Source organism: Myxine glutinosa, chromosome 1 (genome assembly GCF_964187855.1).
Source record: "Myxine glutinosa chromosome 1, kmMyxGlut1.1, whole genome shotgun sequence".
Classification (NCBI taxonomy): Eukaryota; Metazoa; Chordata; class Myxini; order Myxiniformes; family Myxinidae; genus Myxine; species Myxine glutinosa.
In genome coordinates this window covers 365,718,902-365,737,802 of record NC_136261.1, presented here as the reverse complement: position 1 = coordinate 365,737,802, position 18,901 = coordinate 365,718,902, and the positions used below count along the sequence as shown (strand labels likewise).

The 18,901-nt window shown below is 49.6% G+C and overlaps 1 protein-coding gene across 1 annotated transcript in view; it reads left to right on the top strand.

Moving 5' to 3' along the window:
- Window positions 1–6,032: 6,032 nt before the first annotated feature.
- Window positions 6,033–18,901, top strand: part of LOC144889514 (E3 ubiquitin/ISG15 ligase TRIM25-like) — a 31,733-nt gene continuing 18,864 nt past the window's right edge. Inside the window, exon 1 of the mRNA XM_078769993.1 lies at window positions 6,033–6,496. Coding sequence (XP_078626119.1) covers window positions 6,463–6,496 — 34 coding nt within the window. The 5' untranslated portion in view covers window positions 6,033–6,462. The remainder of the gene's footprint in view (window positions 6,497–18,901) is intronic.

The following is an 18,901-nucleotide window of genomic DNA, read 5'->3' as shown; positions in this document are numbered from 1 at the left end:
ATGACCCTTTCAGACCATTACATTTTTGATGAACCCACTCAGCGCACATTGTACATTGAATGGAGTTCACTCCGACACCCTTCCTGCACACAGCACAGGGCCACTTCCCAGTTCTTTCCACCTCACCACATGCTTTCCACTTGCCATCACCTTCGTCTTTCCGATATTCACCTTCAGACCTTTTGTCTCTATACATTCCTTCCACTTGTTCATCCTTTCCTTCAGTCCATCCATACTTTCCGCAATCAACACCAGATCATCTGCATACAACAACTCCCACGGTAAACCCTCCTTTACGTTCTGAGCCAGCACCTCCATCACAGCTACAAATAGTAGTGGACTTAGTACCGACCCCTGATGCACTCCCACCTTCACCTCAAACTCACCACTGTTCCCGTCCTTCGTCCTTACAGCTGTGTATGCTCTTTTGTACATTGCCATCACTACTCTGATCAACCATTCCTCCACTCCTAACTTCCTCAATGCCCATGTCAATACTTCGTGTGGAACCCTATCGAATGCTTTCTCCAGATCAACAAACTCAAGAAACAACTTCTTCCCTCTTCTCCATGTACTTCTCCTGCAACTGCCTCACAATAAAGAGCGTGTCTGTCGTGAGGGAGAAGTGTGCAATAATTGATTGATTAATTGCATAATTAAAATCAATAAAAGATTATCATAAAATATTTTCGTTATCAATTGGCTAATAGCATAACTTAACCACTAGTGCTTCATCAGAAGATGTATCTTTTAGAAATTTAATTAAATAAGTCATTAATAAAAAAAATAAAAAAATCGATTAATCAATAAATAATTAATAGATTAAATGATTAATCAATAAATCAAAAATATCCTTTATAGCCACATCACCTAGTCACTGTCATGTCCAAATAGTAGCTTCCTAGCTCAAAAGGTGCCTGAGATATTACCCAGTTGAGAAAGAAAATAAATAAATGATTAATAATGAAAATAAATAAATAATGATCATAAAAAATTAAAGTTAATCAATTGGCTCATAGAATACATAAACCACCACCATTTCATCCGAATCTGTAACTTAAAAAAAAAAAATTAATTAAGCCAATCATCGAATAATTAAATAATTAATATATTAATTAATTAATCATTAAATAAAAAATACCATTTACAGCCAAATCACTTGGTCATTGTCATGTCCCAATATCAGCTTCCGAGCTCAAAAGGTGCCTGAGATATTGCCCAGAGGAGAAATAAAATAAATAAATAATTAATAATGAAAATAAATAAATCATAATCAAGAAAAATTAAATAATTAATCAATTCGCTAATAGAACACATAAGCCACCACCATTTCATCAGAATCTGTAACTAAAGAAAAAAATTTTTTTGTCATTAATTGAAAAATTAAATAATTAATGCATTGATTAATTAATTGATTAATCAATAAATCAAAAATAGCCTTTGCGGCCAAATCACCTGGTCATTGGCATGTCCAAATATCAGCTTCCTAGCTCAAAAGGTGCCAGAGATAATACCCAGAAGAGAAAGGAAATATATAAATACTTAATTAATCGCTAATAATTAAATAACTCATCCATTAATTGATTAATCAAAAAACAAAAAAGATCATTTTTGACAAAGTACTTGCTCACGATTGTGCCGAAATTTCAGCTTCCTAGCTCAAAGGATGGCTGAGATATTGCTCCGACAAACAACCAAGAAAACAAGAAAACAAGAAAGCAAGAAACCAGAGTGAAAACTGAGTACTCCCTTTCAGCGTGCGTCATTGCCGAGCCCCCTTCGGTGCCCAGCAATGACGATATGCAGCGCCTGGAGATGGCAAAGGAAAGGTGCGGTGTACAATAATTTTCTTACCTCATTCTCTGCAGTTGCGTCGTTTCTCTTCACCTGCTTCTTCAATCAGTTTTTCCAGGACATCGTTTTACTGGGAAAAGAAATGTCAACAATAAGAATATAAAAAAACCCTTGTTCATGGATCTATTGGTCTTTCACGAGTATTTATTTTATCCAAGTTTAAAATAAAGTTCAGAAAAGATTTCATTGCAAGATGATGTTGGACATTGGATGATGTTGGATCGTCTGGTTGGACGGGGACCTGGTGGTAACCCCGGATGAGGTCCACCTTGGAGAACATGGTCGTGTTTGCCAACCGGGCGGAAAGGTCCTGGATATGTGGGACCGGGTAGCGGTCGGGGGTGGTGGCATCGTTGAGCCGGCGGTAGTCACCGCACGGCCGCCATCCGCCGCCGGGCTTTGGCGCAATGTGCAGAGGAGAGGCCCATGCGCTGTTGGAGCGCCGTACGATGCCCAGCCGCTCCAGCGTGGCGAACTCCGCTTTCGCCACGGCGAGCTTCATGGGGTCGAGGCGGCGCGCCCGGGCGTAGACCGGTGGGCCGACAGTGGGGATATGGTGCTCCACCCCGTGTTTGACGGCCACCGCTGAAAAGGTGGGCCGCGTGAGTGCCGGGAAACTGGCGAGGAGGCGGGTAAACTCGTCCGCTGCCGGAAGCGTACAAACTAATCTCGCCAGGACGGAACCACTCAACAAGCCGTTTGGCAAGCCGCTCGGTGAGCCGCTCAGCGAGCTGCCCAATGAGCCGCTCAGCCAACAAGCGAGCGAGCTGAAGGTTTCGGCCTGGATGAGACGTCTGCGCTTAACGTCGACCAGCAGCCCATGCGCACATAGGAAGTCCGCACCGAGCAGGGCCATTGGCACGCTGGCGGTGACGAACGACCATTGGAAACGCTGCCCTCTGAACCGCAGTGAGAGGCAATGCTTCCCGAATGTGCGGATGGATGTGCCGTTGGCGGCAAGCAAAGCGGGGCCCCGGCCCGCGGCTTGCTGGTCGGACGCGGAGGCAGGGAGGACGCTTACCTGCGCTCCCGTGTCGCACAGAAAACGACGACCGGACGAGGTGTCCGTGATGAACAGGAGGCTACCGGAATGGCCGACGCTCATGGCCGCAAGTGAGCGCCGGCCCGGTTGTTTCCCGACCCGTCAAAAGAACACGGCGGGCGGCACGTTCTAGCCTTGCGGCCGAACCTGGCATGGTAGTAGCACCAGGTTTGCGGCGGTGGCGGCCGTGTCGGCCGTGCCGGCGGCGGTGGCGGTGGCGGTAGTGGGCGAGGCGTAGCAGCGGCCACGAGGGAAGCAGGGGGCGCTGTAGCCTCCGCACCGGGATCCACTACGGCAGCACCGTACACCGACCGCGTGTCGCAGGCCGCGAAAAACTTGTCGGCCTCTCCGGCTAGGGCGCGGGGCTCTGTTATTTTGGAACCGGCCAGCGCGAGGCGCACCTGTACAGGTAGCTGGCATAGGAAAAGTGCTCGGAATAAGAAATCCGGGCGCTGGTCTCCAAGCAGGGACAGCATGAAATCCATCCGGACAGATGGTCGTGTGTCGCCGAGGGCGGGAAGGTCCAGGACGTGGTCGGCGCGTTCGACCTCCGTGAGCTCGAACGTGGCGAGGAGGAGACGTTTGAGTGCCGCGTACTTCTGGTCGCCCAGCGGGCGCCAAAGGATGGACACGACGCGGGCGGCAGTGCCGGGCCCGAGGGCGGTGACCACGTGGTAGTACCTGGTCTCGTCCGCCGTTATGCCCTGGAGTTGGAATTGAGCTTCGGCCTGCACAAACCAAACGTCGGCTTGCGCTTCCCAAAACTCCGGGAGTTTGATTGCGACGGCGTTGGTAGCCATGGCGCGTTCTGGGGTCAGCAACGGCTGAACCAAGCGGGGTCACCAGTGTGGTGCTGTGCACACACGACTTGATTGCCAGAGAGGTAGGCCACAACGCGTGGATACAAACAAGAGTCTTTATTCAAAGCTCGCATATCAGCACTGGGCGGGCTCGAGCTAAGAGCCCGCATATATGTCCCGAAGCCACGCCTTGCCCCCGGGCGTGGCTGGTCGGCCGAAAGGCGGGGCATGTCTTCCAGCTCCCCGCCTGGACGCTCGCGCCACCCACTGGTGCGTGGAATTATTGCTCGTTGTGTCCGCCACAATGTGATCTTTGAATGATGCCAAATGTAAATGAGATTTCATTTTAAATACCTCAGCTACCAAAGGTGAACAAAGGTTATATTTTAACTCCTGTTTGTCTATCTGTGAACATTATATCTCAAAAGGTTAAAGATGGATTCGGATGAAATTTGGAGGACAGGTTGGGTGTGTGACAAGCACGAATTGATTCGATTTTGGTGAAGATCTGATTATGGATTCGGATACGATAATTATTTATTTTTTAAGCGATTCTTCATCATTGAGAAAGGGGGCCAAAAACGATATATAGCCTGATATCCCAAAAAGTTGTGGACGGATTCGGACGAACCTTGGTGGATGATTTGGTAAGACTAGGGCATGCCCGTACTATATATATGCCCGTACTATATATATATCTAAAATTATATCCCCCCCCCTCTATTTACATGAAATGGTTTGGTCCATTCGCAACGCCAAAGCGAACGGCGAACGGCTTGCGAGTACAGTGACAATCCCCCCCCTCTATTTCCATGAAATGGTTTGGTCCATTCGCAACGACCACAGAACCCCCCCCCCCCCCTCTATTTACATGAAATGGTTTGGTCCATTCGCAACGCCAAAGCGAACGGCGAACGGCTAAATCGCCATAGCTCGGTAAGTACTTGTCCGATTAATTTCAAACCTTGAAAAGGCACATCCTCGGGTCCCCAGCAATATACCTGGCAAGTTTCAAGTATATCGGACCGGTAGTTGTCGAGAAAGAGCGGTCGTATACAGACATACACACATACATACACACAGAGATTAATGGAATTATAGATAGACTAGGGCATGCCCGTACTATATATATGCCCGTACTATATATATATCTAAAATTATATCCCCCCCCTCTATTTACATGAAATGGTTTGGTCCATTCGCAACGCCAAAGCGAACGGCGAACGGCTTGCGAGTACAGTGACAATCCCCCCCCTCTATTTACATGAAATGGTTTGGTCCATTCGCAACGACCACAGAACCCCCCCCCCCCCCTCTATTTACATGAAATGGTTTGGTCCATTCGCAACGCCAAAGCGAACGGCGAACGGCTAAATCGCCATAGCTCGGTAAGTACTTGTCCGATTAATTTCAAACCTTGAAAAGGCACATCCTCGGGTCCCCAGCAATATACCTGGCAAGTTTCAAGTATATCGGACCGGTAGTTGTCGAGAAAGAGCGGTCGTATACAGACATACACACATACATACACACAGAGATTAATGGAATTATAGATAGATGACAAGGACAAGCCGATTAGATTTTGGTTCAGGTCCGAATCCAGATCCGACCTATCAGTGGAATACAAAACGAAAATTGTTCAGCCTGGTGGAGGTATGCGCTCCACCGAGTGCCAATCTATTTTCGGATACAGCACATGGCTGCTGGTTGCATCATTTCTGGGAGCGAGGCTGTGCATCTGATGTAGTGCCCCCTGTCGGTTATACAGGAATTTGGAATTTATTGATTATTTATTTCGCTCGCCGACTATTTCAGGAATGACACCGTGGGACCTTTGACGTCGACCAACGACAGGCCATTATGCCAGCCCATCTCAATGTCCGCCTTCTTCAGCCTCAAGCTCACCTTCTGCCAGGAAGCTCTCTGCCTTCAAACAGACCAGAGAGGTCTTGCTGTCGAATTATATTGGGCGTCACAACCCTTTCGGTTGCTAGGCAACCTAGAAAACATGTTGGTGCGAGGATGGAGGCAATGGGGAAGAGGCTTCCGTATAATTGTGTTTGCAACAATCTGCCTGCCTTCATTTACCGAAGCTTAATGCTTGTAAATGAGGTGAGAATGAGATTGTGAGAACGTTGTCCTTGTGGTGTATTAAAAAAACCGCACTAGTTTCCTCACATCGACACATTCACTCTGTCTCCTGAGTGATTTTACGATTAAATGCATCATTCCTCAAAGGACATATTTACGGCAACCTCACTCAGCGTTATATTTAAAATTAAGTGTTGGAGTTGCAATAATTTTGTGATAACGGTCAACGATGTGACTATTTGATCACGTGTTCACTTCGTCATTTCCGCTGCGTGCGTGATTTAATGGACAGCATCGTGAGACTCTGGTTGGTTAGGGCGAATCACGTGATTTTACGTTCACACGGTGCCTGCATTGGATGCTATGGCTCGAAGATAAGCGTTCAATTTGTGTTTGGGTGGACAGGGGGTAGGGTCGTTTACAGTATATAGAGAGTTGCGACTACAGTCCCGATATACTTCCAGTAGCGACTTGACGCGCCTCATAGATTTCTGGTCACGTGGGTCATGGGGCGCCATTTTGTTTCCGTCGATAGCTCATCATCATTGTTGTTAAAATGGCAGGATGCTGTGCCATTGGATGCACCAATCGATCAGAGAGGGGTTTCAAAATGTATAGATTCCCTGCGGATCCCGGAAGGAAAAAAATTTGGGAAAATAAAGTTCGTCGTCTGAGATGGAAACCGACTCGGGGGTCGTTTCTGTGCCAGGTGAGTTGCAATGGCGTTTGTGTGCATTTGTGTGTGTAGTGCTGTTATATTAATATTGATATTGTGGTTGGAAGTTTGGTATAACTCGTAAACAGACCTAAAATAGAACGGTACTCGGTAGAGCGCAAACCTCCGCCAGGCTGAACAGTTTACATTTTGTATCCACTGAGAGGCCGGATCTGGATTCGGACCTGAACCAAACAATCTGCTTGTTCTTGTCACAAAAACAACTCGTCCACCAAGTTTTGTCATAATCCGTCCACAACTTTTTGAAATATATTCTAACATTGCGAACTCTGTGCGATGGACACCGGGGGATCTTTAACGTCCACCAATGAATCCCGGCAGACGGACGCCCGGCTTAACGTCCATCCGAGGGACGTCACATACACTGATGAATCACCCTGCCTGTGAAACACCAGGACGGTAGTTTATAGCTGGGTCGGGATTCATTTTGGCTGTAAAGCATACTTGATGACATCACTATTATTGATGACTTTAAAGCGCGGTATTACGCGCGCTGCTTGTGAGCAAGGAGGAAGCGGACAACGCGGTAATTTGTAAGAGTCTTTATTCAAGAGCTCACTGTATATACTGAGCTGCTCATGGCTGCGCGCCCCGTGTATATCGTGAGGCCACGCCTCTCTCCCGGGCGTGGCCCACCCCCACTTGGTGTGCGGGGTGATGTCACCACGTCAGTGCTTTCGTGTCCGCCACACGCGCCCCCCCAGAATCCCCGCGCACCTGAAGGGTCAGTTTGCGGGGCAAACGGATGACCCGGCCGAAGCGCCCCCTGGCGACTGGCGGCGTCTGGGATGCAGGGATGCCATCTGGGATGCCTCCGGCTGCCCCTGGGATGGGTGCAGGACCGGGGGGCGGCGTGGCGGCGGGGCTGGGCGGTGCCGGGGGTCCGCCCGCAGGGGGGCGGCCCCGACGAGGGGGTCGGGCCACCGGCGGTGGATGGTCCACGTCGAGGTGGGCCGGCTTGAGGCGGTCCACAGAAACGCGGTCAGGAGTACCGCCGATGTCCAGGGTGAAGTGCTTCACCCCGGTCTCCAGCACGTGGAAAGGCCCGTCGTACGGGGGCCGCAGTGGTGTCCGATGGGCATCGTGGCGGACGAAGACGTACTCCGCCGTGCGAAGCTCCGGGGTGACGTGCGTCGGTGGGTGCCCGTGGCGTGCCGTCGGCACCGGGGCGAACCTCTGGGCGGTCTCCTGCAGAGCGGAGCGCTGCTGTGCCGTGGACCATGGTGCCGTGGAGTCGGGGAGGAACTCGCCCGGCACCCGCAGCGGTTGCCCGAAGACCAACTCCGCCGCGGATGCGCGCAGGTCCTCCTTGGGCGCCGTCCGGAGGCCCAGCAGGACCCAGGGGAGCCTGTCGACCCAGCCGCTGTCGCGGAGGGTGGCCCGGATATGTATATTGTTGCGGATATGGGATTTGGCCTCCATCCATATCCGCTTGTAAATATTCCCCTATTTCCCCAATACTCCCCAACTATCCCCAATCCCCCACTCCCTAGTCCCATTGTCTGTAAACAACACCCAGTAGAGCCGACCTTCCCCTATTTCCCCCCTTAAATGTCGTGCCCAGGTCCACCGCATCTCACGTAGACAACTATAGGACATCTTGCTAGTTATTCTTAGTCTCTGTCAGTTAAGGACTCGTTTCCATTAATTCTGACACTTCGTTGCACCAGAATGTGATTGTATGGCACCTGTTAGCAAGTTTAGGACCTCCCCATATCCGCCCGCATCTCTTCCTGCAACAACAACTACAACAACAGCGGGGGCGGCGCGGCAGCGGCGCGGGGAGTGCGCGTCCTCACTCCGGCTTGGTTAGCCGCCATTGCCCATGTGCTCCGACGGGGTTACCACGAAGGGGCTGCCTGTCAGCTCCTCGTCAAGGGCGGAGCCCCGGTAACCCCCCCGCACCCAATAAGAAGCGGCGGACCGATTCCATCTGGGGCGGAGCTAGCGAGCCGAGGGCGTGTCACTCCCCGCGGGATATACGCAGCGACTTACCGGAGGTGACGTGAGATGCGCCCCCAGCTTGAAGAGAACCAGACGCCACCTCCAGCGCGACGATACCTCCCTGCATCTTTTGGACCGCGCTATCCTGTCCCTGAGCCAAGGTGCACCTTGTGCTGTCCAGCGACTACCTGCCCTTACTTGCCATCGATCCCTGTGTGAGTCAGTCTTGTCCCGTCTATCTGTGGTCTGTCTGGGGATAGATAAGACCGTGTATAAGTACCCACCTTCCTATGCTGTACCTCTTGTCCTTGTAATCTCAACGCTCTGCATACAAATATTATATCCTCCTCCGGAGGTCTTGAGAACTGTACCCTTGGTGTCGTATCATTCATCCCAGCCGTTGTGTCCTTTTCCTCCATTGATTTAGCATAGCGCGACTTAGTCAACGTTCGGGTATAATCGGGTATAACTTGTGCGAACACGGCGGCCATTCCGCTCGGCCCAGCATAACATCTTAATAAGTCGTGTCCGTAACAATATATATATATATATATATATATATATATATCCCTCGCTATATCGCGGTTCACTTTTCGCGGCTTCGGTACATCGCGGGTTTTTCTCGCTAGTATATGTAAAATTATATCGCGGATTTTTCGCTATATCGCAGGATTTTGTGGTATAAATGTATTTTTATATACTATTATTTTAAATATTTTTGTGGTAAAATAAGCATTTTCTAGCCTAAAAAATTAAAAAACGTAAAAAAATAAGAAAAATACAGTATTTAAAACATATTACAAGAAATAAAATACTGTACATAGTGTACAGTAGAAGAGTAGACAAAGAGACAAAGAGTCGTGCGTTTGGAAAACGCAGATGCGGCAGCTTCCACTTGCGCTAGTTACCCACGTAATGGGTAACTGCAATGCTCTTTCTGGCTGTGCAGTACATTCATCATCGTCATCCCCTTCATCGTCATCAGTACTGCACAGCTAATTCATCATCATCTTCATCACGCAAGTTGTAGTATTGAAGAGCCGGGGCTCTTGCTTGATACGGACGAAATGACGGGCAAGACACAAACTCGTCCGAGAAGATATTTATTCTCAAAACCAACTCGGGAACACTGAAAAGCCCGTTTATCGGGCTGAATTATAAAGCACAACCAGAAACCGAAAGCCACGCCTCTCAAGCGTGGCGTGCTTGGTGGTCACGTGATCAACAGGTGTAGCTGATTATACCCGCACGCGTGGCACGCTTTGGCGGTCACGTGACCAGCCACTCTGGCGCCGGGGATCCCCGCCGGTGACGTCACCGGCTGGAGCAAGGAGATTCTAATGTTGGTCTTGCTTGGGGAACCCATGGGTCGCTACAGTATCTTCAATGGTGAGTATCCATTAGAATTTTATATGTTGTTAAAATTACGTATGTTTAAGAGTGTAAAAAGTGTTTAAGAGTATAGGAAGTGTTTATAAGAGTATGGGAAAGGTTAATAAGAGTGTGGGGAGGGTCATATAGCTTTAAAATATATATAAATAATAAAATAAAAATATGGTCGCTACTTCGCGGATTTTCGTCTATCGCGGGGGGTTCTGGAACGTAACCCCCGCGATAAACGAGGGATCACTGTATATATATTGTGAGAAACCACCGGTGAAACCACCTTTGTTCTCACGAAAATGAGTGCCCCGCCCACCACGTGACGTGACCTCCTTGGAGCCTCACGCGATTGGGAGGCGATTCGGCACGTGATTGGTGGAGGGTCATAGAGCGCGGTCGCCATCTTGTGCAACGGACGCGTCTCGAAGGCTCCGAGTGGGAAATATCAAGAGGGCTTTCCTTGAATCCTCACGACAGCCGAGTTGGGCTGGTCGATTATAGTTCTGTATTTTACGAGCGAGTAACTCCGGAAGAGAACGAGTGATTCCCGGATCTCGTAGATTGGAACCGCGAGTGATTGCCTGCTTCGTGTTGGAGCTACTGGCCGACCGTTCCTGCCGGCCTTGTGCGGTATTCCATCCTGTTACCCTCCGAGTCCCGGAGGTCGTCGATTGGAACCGCGAGTGATTGCCTGCTTCGTGTTGGAGCTACTGGCCGACCGTTCCTGCCGGCCTTGTGCGGTATTCCATCCTGTTACCCTCCGAGTCCCGGAGGTCGTCGGTTGGAACCGCGAGAGATATTACCTGCGTCCTGGTTGGAGCTCCTGGTGCCGACCGTTCCTGCAGGCTTGGTGCAGTGTAGTCCATCCTGTTACCTTTTATGGTTGTGTGATCGAGCCAATAAATAATCGTGCCTTACCCCTAGAAGGCCGATTAAAACACAATTGTGTTTATTGAGTTCTCTTTTGTTCACTCCGTGGACTACTTGAAGCCCGGACATTAACGTCCGTATTCCGTGCTGGAAGCATTTGAACAGCCGGGATCGCGACAATATATATATATATATATATATATATATATATATATATATATATATATATATATATATATATTGTAACGGTTTTGGAGGGAGTGTAACGAATGTGAAGAGTATGGTTTTGGTATGGTAACACCCTGGTAATGTAAATAATGGTCGCAGCCGTCTTCCTAGTTAATTCCATAGAACATACACGCAGGTCACGATATATCTTTTAAATCGTGTATTTCCTTATTCCATGTAGGCTAAGTATGTGTTTCCCACTAGATTGACTTTGCATTGTATCAAACAAAATAAGCGTAGGCCCTTCCAATTTCCCCAGAAAAACCTCCCTTCCAATTGCCTTCCACATTTTGGGCGGTTTTCTTCAACCGCCATTGCCATGTGCTTTGAGTCGGAGAAGAAAGGCGTGTCTCCACCTTGTCATAAGAGGGAAGGAGTGAACCGGCCCTAACAGCCAATCAGCACCGCGGTGAGCGACCCGGTAGGCGTGCCCTCGGAGCCGGCGGCTTAATTCCGCCGGAGGTGATAAAAGCGACGGTAAGGGACTGCTTGATGAGATGAGCAAGAGAGGCCTTGAGAGATACGCTGGGAGATGACCTGGGAGAGGAGCGCAATCCACCGCAAGCCCTACCTGCCTGCAATATCCCCTGCCTTTGGAGAGACGCGCTGAACGCAGGGAGACGGCTCCACCCCGAGAAGAGGAGCAGGTGTGCCGAGCCAGCGCGTGACGGCCGCGGATACGCGACGGAGGTTTTCCCGCCAAAACCGCGAGGAATTGAAAGCTGCTGCCTCCGACGTGGCCTCCCTCTCCAGCAATCCACCTCAAGCCCTTACCTGCCTGCAATATCCACCGTGTGAGTGTGAACGTCCTGTCCTACTCGTTGTCTTGGGGCTAAGTAAATTGAATAGAATAAGTTAACGATGCACTGTGTGACTGCTTTTTCCATCCATTGCTGTAAATAATATTGGTCGCTCTTTCTTTTTGCTTGTGTGTGTATAATAAATCTGTTCTTCCTCCGAACTCTGTCTTCCTTCTCTCTTCCTCTCTTCCGGTCGCTTTAGAGGTTTCCCGATTGAATATCTGTAGCGCGATTAGTCAACGTTCGGGTGGAATCGGGCCAATTGGGTATAACTTGTACGGACGCGGTAATACCAAACCGCTCGGTAAAATAACATCCAAAAACCGCGTCTGCAACAATTGGTGTCGAGGAGTCGGATTCGGACCTGGGACTAAATTTGTTAGGCCCAAATTTTGAAAAAAATTTTTGGTCAAAATTACGAGCTGCCGAAATTGTGTTTTATAAAAACCCGAATTTTGAGATCGCGCCATGGACAATCAAGGCGATCGGATGTCGGTGGGGGAGATAGACGGGTTAGGGGTAACCCAGGAACCAGGGGAAATGTATGTGGAAGAAAGGGAGGAGGAGAGCAATGAGGAGGCGGTTGAGGGGGTGTCAGACGCGCAAAATGGCGCCTCGCACATGGCTACGGCGGCCGCACCCGCTGCACAAGTGGGAGGGATGGCCCAAATGCAGGCCCTCATGGAGCAATTTATGGCGCAAATGCAGGCGTCCCTCAAACTGCAGGGTGAGCAAATGGGGGCAATGAGGGACGAAGCGAGGGCTGATAGTGAGCGATTGGGGGGTGAGATGGCGGGCAAAATGGGGGAAATGGGGGGCAAAATGGGGGAAATGGGGGGCAAAATGGGGGAAATGGGGGAACGGCTAGAAGCTAAATTTGAGGGGTTAGACAATAATCTTAAGGGATTAGACAAGAAATTTGAGGGGTTAGACAATGGGTTAGAGGGGGTGAAAAATGGGTTAATGGGGTTAGAAAATAGGATGGAGGACAAATTGCGGGAGATAGGGGAGCAATCCGCCCGAGAAATTAAACAAATGGGAGAGCAGATAGAGGAGGTAAAAATCGGGGTAGAAACCAAATTGGATGCTCAGAGGGATGAATTGGGACAGATGAGGGTGGCATCTACAAAAGAGACGGAGGAGATACGACGAGGTATAAGTGAGGAGGTTTCGGGGCTACGCGAGGAGGTAAAGCGAGGTGAGAAGCGTATGGAGAAAGAGGTGAGAAATAATACGGTTAGGTTACAGGGGGGAATAGAGGGTCTGACGAAGGGAGTAGAACAGCTGACAGTCGGACAAAGGGAACTAGCGGAGCAGGTTCAAAAGAACACTGCGGTACTAGGAGGGTTAAAGGCGACACAAAAAGAAATTAAAAACGAATTAATAGCGACACAGAAGCAATGTCAGATGGTACGTGAGGGACTGACAATGAGGGTGGACGAGGTGACAGAGATAATGGAGACGAAGGACCGAGAGGTGAGGATGCACATAGAGACGGTCACGGTAGCCTTAGAGGACGAACTTGAAGAGACGCACCGGGAAATAAAAGAGGTGAAGCAAAAATTAGAGGAGGTGGAAGAAGAGGTGAGTGAAATTAAGAAGAGACGGATAGAAACTAAGAGAGAAATAAAGGAGGAGGTAATGGAATTGGTACAAGGTCGGTGCTCAACTCATGATGTGCTGCTTACTAACCAAATAAAAAGTTTGCAGGTGGCGGAGGAGGTGCGGAGACGAGGTGCCAAGGTGAGTGGCAATGTATATGATGTGAGGAAAGCTTCAGTCGGCTTGGGGATTGGTTTGGATCCGGGCGTTCGTGAAAGGCCGTTGGTGAAGTGTGCGACAGGTCTGGTGTGCGAAAAAAAGAGGTGTGCGAGAATGTCCGACCATGGGGTGTGTGAGGAAAAAGTGCGCGCCGACCAGTGAGTGTGCTGTCGAGAGTGAGTCGGTAGTAGCGCGTGTGCGAGGGAGCACATGGAAGCGCGGTGTGGGGAGTGTTACGGAGGGAGTAACGAAAAAGTGTGCGCGAGAGGATGCGCGAGAAAGGTGTGTAACGGACGGGTGCATGGGGAAAGCGCATGCTGTCAAGAGTAAGGGAGAATGCACGCCTGTGGTGAGTGTTACGGCGGAAGTAACGGGAGAGTGTGCGCAAGAGGAAGCGCGAGAAAGGTGTGTAACGGACAGGTGCATGGGGAAAGAGTGCGCTGTCAAGAGTGAAGGAGAATGCACGCCTGTGGTGAGTGTTACAGAGGATGTAACGAGAAAGTGTACGCCTGTGGTGAGTGTTACAGAGGATGTAACGGGAGAGTGTGCGCAGGAGTGTGCGCGAGAAAGGTGTGTAACGGACAGGTGCATGAGGAAAGAGTGTGCTGTCGAGAGTAAGGGTGAGTGCGCTGTCAAGAATGGAGGTGAAAGTAGTGAGAGTGACACGGAGCGTGAGTTGGTTGTGACAGGTGAGCGAGGATGTACACCTGGAATGGAAGGATGCACACCTGGAATGGTAGAGCGTGTGTGGGAATGCACACTTGAGTTGGTCGTGAGGCACGTGGTTGGGTGTGCGAGTGAAAGCACACCTGTGATGGTCACAGAGGAGGTGACCGAGGAAGGGGCGCGAAGAGGTGTGTTGGTGAGGTGTGCGAGCGACGAATGTGTGCCAAAGTGTTCGGTGGTCAGGTGTGTGACCAAGTCGGTGAGCGGAATGAGTGTACCTGGGTGTGTAAGGAAAGGTACGAGGGGCATGGGAACGGCTGGAGGTACGAGCACGAAAGGGGTAGCGTATGCATGTAAGCATCCAGGTGAAGCATCGACGGTAACCGGGTTAGAGGTTAGAACGACTTATAGCCGAATCGGGCCCTCGGTGCGCGTCGGGCAGCCCGATAGGAAGGGTCGTCATGGCGACCACTTTCTATTGAGACGTGCCGGCAGGTCGAGATCGGGACATTGGATGGCTCCACGCCGAGGTGGTGCGTGGGACCTCGGCCCGGGTAAACCTCCTTCCCTGCACCGAGTGCGGGACGTATCCAGCCGCTGGCACAAAAGAACCCGCGTTCATTGCTCGGCTGTACGAAGCCGGGCTGTAGAGGTGAATTGGCGCACCGAGAGGATGTAATAAGTAGACGGGTGATGAGGATAGTGTTTTGGCCCCGAAATTAGAAAAAAAAAAAAAGAAGCAAAATTTGATGATTGGCAAAGGATTGGCAGTAATGATTGGCAGGTGATGGGCAGATGATTGGCAGAATTTTTGATTGGTTGGATTTAGGTGTGCGAAATTGATAGTAGGAACTCCCCCATGTGGTGGGATGGCAACTCTGTCATCTCTCACAAGTGGGGCAAATGCGCAATAGTTTATGGGGTGTATGGCAGTGAAAACTAGCCCGGGAGGGTTAGGATATATCGTTTGTAGGGATCTAGCGAAGATGACATTAGGTAACGTTAAGGTTAGTTAGTGACTGATACCTGTAGTGGGGACGCAGGTAGTTTAGTGTGGATGATAATGACGTGGGAGCGCAATAGTTTAAAGGGACGACTGGGAAGCGCAAGTTTCAGAGGGGAGTAGTTAGCTGAGATGATGCCGTGTGTTTGAGGATTGAACAGGTGAGGTTGAACAGGTGAGATTGAACAGGTGTGATTGAACAGGTGTGATTGCACAGGTGTGCAACTGAACAGGTGGATGGAGCAGTGTATGAGTGAGTGATGGTGATTGTGTATTGTGATGACCAAGTGGTCCAGGAAGAAAGGAGGGTGCAGGTGGCACCAGGTGTGATTGCACAGGTGTGCAACAACAGGTATGGAGAATGGTTGTGTGGAATAAATGGTATGGAATAAATGGAGTATTGGAATGGATGGTCGTGGAGTGAGTATGGTGGAAATTGTGGAGTGGAGTGGATGGTGCGAAGGTGTGAATGGGGGAAGAGTGGACACCCATCACGGATACCCGGGGCGGGTAGTGTAAGTGTTAGGTAGAGGGTATAGGTAAATTGTGGTTGGATATTGGCATCTGTGGTGCGAGTGGAAGAATGGTCTTTGGATGGGTGCATTAGTGTTGTGGAAATGGCTGGGCGTGTAGCCTGTTAGTGTGTGTAGTTGGTTTGGGCACTCCACCACTGAGAGGATGTCGGCCAGGTGAGGCCGCAGGTGGGCTCTGGGAGCCGGTAGTAGTTGTTGTGGATGGGGCCCGAGGATCCGGAGGACGGACCCGGGTAGCCCAGTGCCAGAGGGCACCAGTGGGGTGACAGATCCAAGAGGGGTCTTCCCCAGTTAGATAGGTTAGGGTGAGGAGCTAGGTAAGCTCGGGTGGCAACTGCAGTGGTGGAGGTGTGCAGGTGGGTAGACCTGCTGGGAGAGCTACACGTCATAGCCCAGAAATTGTGCGAGGGCACCGGGAGATGAATCGGGGGAGTGAGACCCCAAATTGAGAAGCACCACAGTTTGGTCAATGGGAATTGGTTTTTAAAACCACATAGAGTAAGATTGCCAATGGTTTGGCAGGGAAAGACCCCGGGTAGTGTAAAGTGTGTTAATGTCATTTAGAAAGTAGTTAGGATGAAGTCTCCTCACACCATCTGCATCCACTCACCTGAGGTGACAGGTACTCCACACCATGCCAGGTTTTGATTATTTTTTATGATGCAAATGTTTGAATTGTGAGACGCATCATGACGTGGGTGTGACATTGTGCGTAATTCCATCTCTCCCTCCTTATGAGGATTGATGATGAATTGGTGATGGCAAATTTTGAAGTAGAGGGATTGTGGTGACGAATTTGGTGTAAAGGAAGTATGGGGAAGACGTGACAGTAGTGACGAATTTGTAAATGGGTAGATTTTGTAAATATGGGGTAAGAGCAAGGGTAGTGTAGGTGACAGGGGGGTGACGTACGGTAGGGACGAGCTTTCTCACTTCGCCCTCCGTACGCATTTCGCCTTGCATTGCCTTATTGACGTGTACCCTTGTGACCTTACCCCTCGCTCAATTGTCTTTCTTTTGTCTCCCACATGACCTGTGCGCCATTGGGTGCCGAGGGGAGCGTGCGTGAGGTGGCCATTGTGCGCCCGAGATCCCCAGAACCAGCATGCATTGCGTTGATGTACCACTTTATGGACCGCTGTTCTGCGGCCAAGTACCACTTGATGGACCCCAGGTTCTGGGGCAGGGCACCTCTGTTGGAGACCGGCCATAGTGGCCAGGGAATTTTGCTGGCGGACCTCGGTAAGGTGGCACCTATGCCAAACAGGTGGACCACCCTTAGTTGGCCCCTGAGGCCCTAAATAAAAATGGACACGAGTTGTGCTTTTTATTATTTCCAACTAGGCCGCATGAAGCCAGAAGACGTCGGGAAGAACATCGGCCCAGCAGAAAAGGAGAAGACCACCACCAGTTGTTTTGTTGTGTTTATTATGAACCATGGTGACTGCGCACCGAGTGGTGCTTTTGGTGCTTTGTGGTGCTTTTGGGTGCTTTGGTGGTATTGGTACTGGTGCATCGATGCAATGCGTGCTGTCTCCTCCCTCCCAACAGGAATTTCTTTTTCTTGTTCCCTAAAAAGAAAAAAAAAACACAGGTCCTGGGTTGCGTTGTAAATAAGAAATAACGTCATTGTAAATAATACTCCCCACCGTAAATGTATAGTTTGAGAATAATTCCGTAATTCGGTTAGCTGTGGGCTTGAGTCTGTTAGACAGGGTGCAATGCAATAGGGGGACATACTTATTTGTGTTTTAAAATTGTCACACTCAGGGTCAGGTTAATTGTAGAGGGAATTACACCTACGTGTCACACTAAGTTAAAGTTTAGTAGGCCCGAGGATGTGCCTGAAGAAAGGAGGGTGCAGTGTAACGGTTTTGGAGGGAGTGTAACGAATGTGAAGAGTATGGTTTTGGTATGGTAACACCCTGGTAATGTAAATAATGGTCGCAGCCGTCTTCCTAGTTAATTCCATAGAACATACACGCAGGTCACGATATATCTTTTAAATAGTGTATTTCCTTATTCCATGTAGGCTAAGTATGTGTTTCCCACTAGATTGACTTTGCATTGTATCAAACAAAATAAGCGTAGGCCCTTCCAATTTCCCCAGAAAAACCTCCCTTCCAATTGCCTTCCACATTTTGGGCGGTTTTCTTCAACCGCCATTGCCATGTGCTTTGAGTCGGAGAAGAAAGGCGTGTCTCCACCTTGTCATAAGAGGGAAGGAGTGAACCGGCCCTAACAGCCAATCAGCACCGCGGTGAGCGACCCGGTAGGCGTGCCCTCGGAGCCGGCGGCTTAATTCCGCCGGAGGTGATAAAAGCGACGGTAAGGGACTGCTTGATGAGATGAGCAAGAGAGGCCTTGAGAGATACGCTGGGAGATGACCTGGGAGAGGAGCGCAATCCACCGCAAGCCCTACCTGCCTGCAATATCCCCTGCCTTTGGAGAGACGCGCTGAACGCAGGGAGACGGCTCCACCCCGAGAAGAGGAGCAGGTGTGCCGAGCCAGCGCGTGACGGCCGCGGATACGCGACGGAGGTTTTCCCGCCAAAACCGCGAGGAATTGAAAGCTGCTGCCTCCGACGTGGCCTCCCTCTCCAGCAATCCACCTCAAGCCCTTACCTGCCTGCAATATCCACCGTGTGAGTGTGAACGTCCTGTCCTACTCGTTGTCTTGGGGCTAAGTAAATTGAATAGAATAAGTTAACGATGCACTGTGTGACTGCTTTTTCCATCCATTGCTGTAAAATAATATTGGTCGCTCTTTCTTTTTGCTTGTGTGTGTATAATAAATCTGTTCTTCCTCCGAACTCTGTCTTCCTTCTCTCTTCCTCTCTTCCTCTCTTCCGGTCGCTTTAGAGGTTTCCCGATTGAATATCTGTAGCGCGATTAGTCAACGTTCGGGTGGAATCGGGCCAATTGGGTATAACTTGTACGGACGCGGTAATACCAAACCGCTCGGTAAAATAACATCCAAAAACCGCGTCTGCAACAATATATATATATATATATATATATATATATATATATATATATATATATATATATATATATATATATATATATATATATATATATATATATATATATATATATATATATATATTATATTGTTACAGACGCGGTTTTAGATGTTATTTTACCGAGCGGTTGGTATTACCGCGTCCGAACAGTTACTCCCCGATTA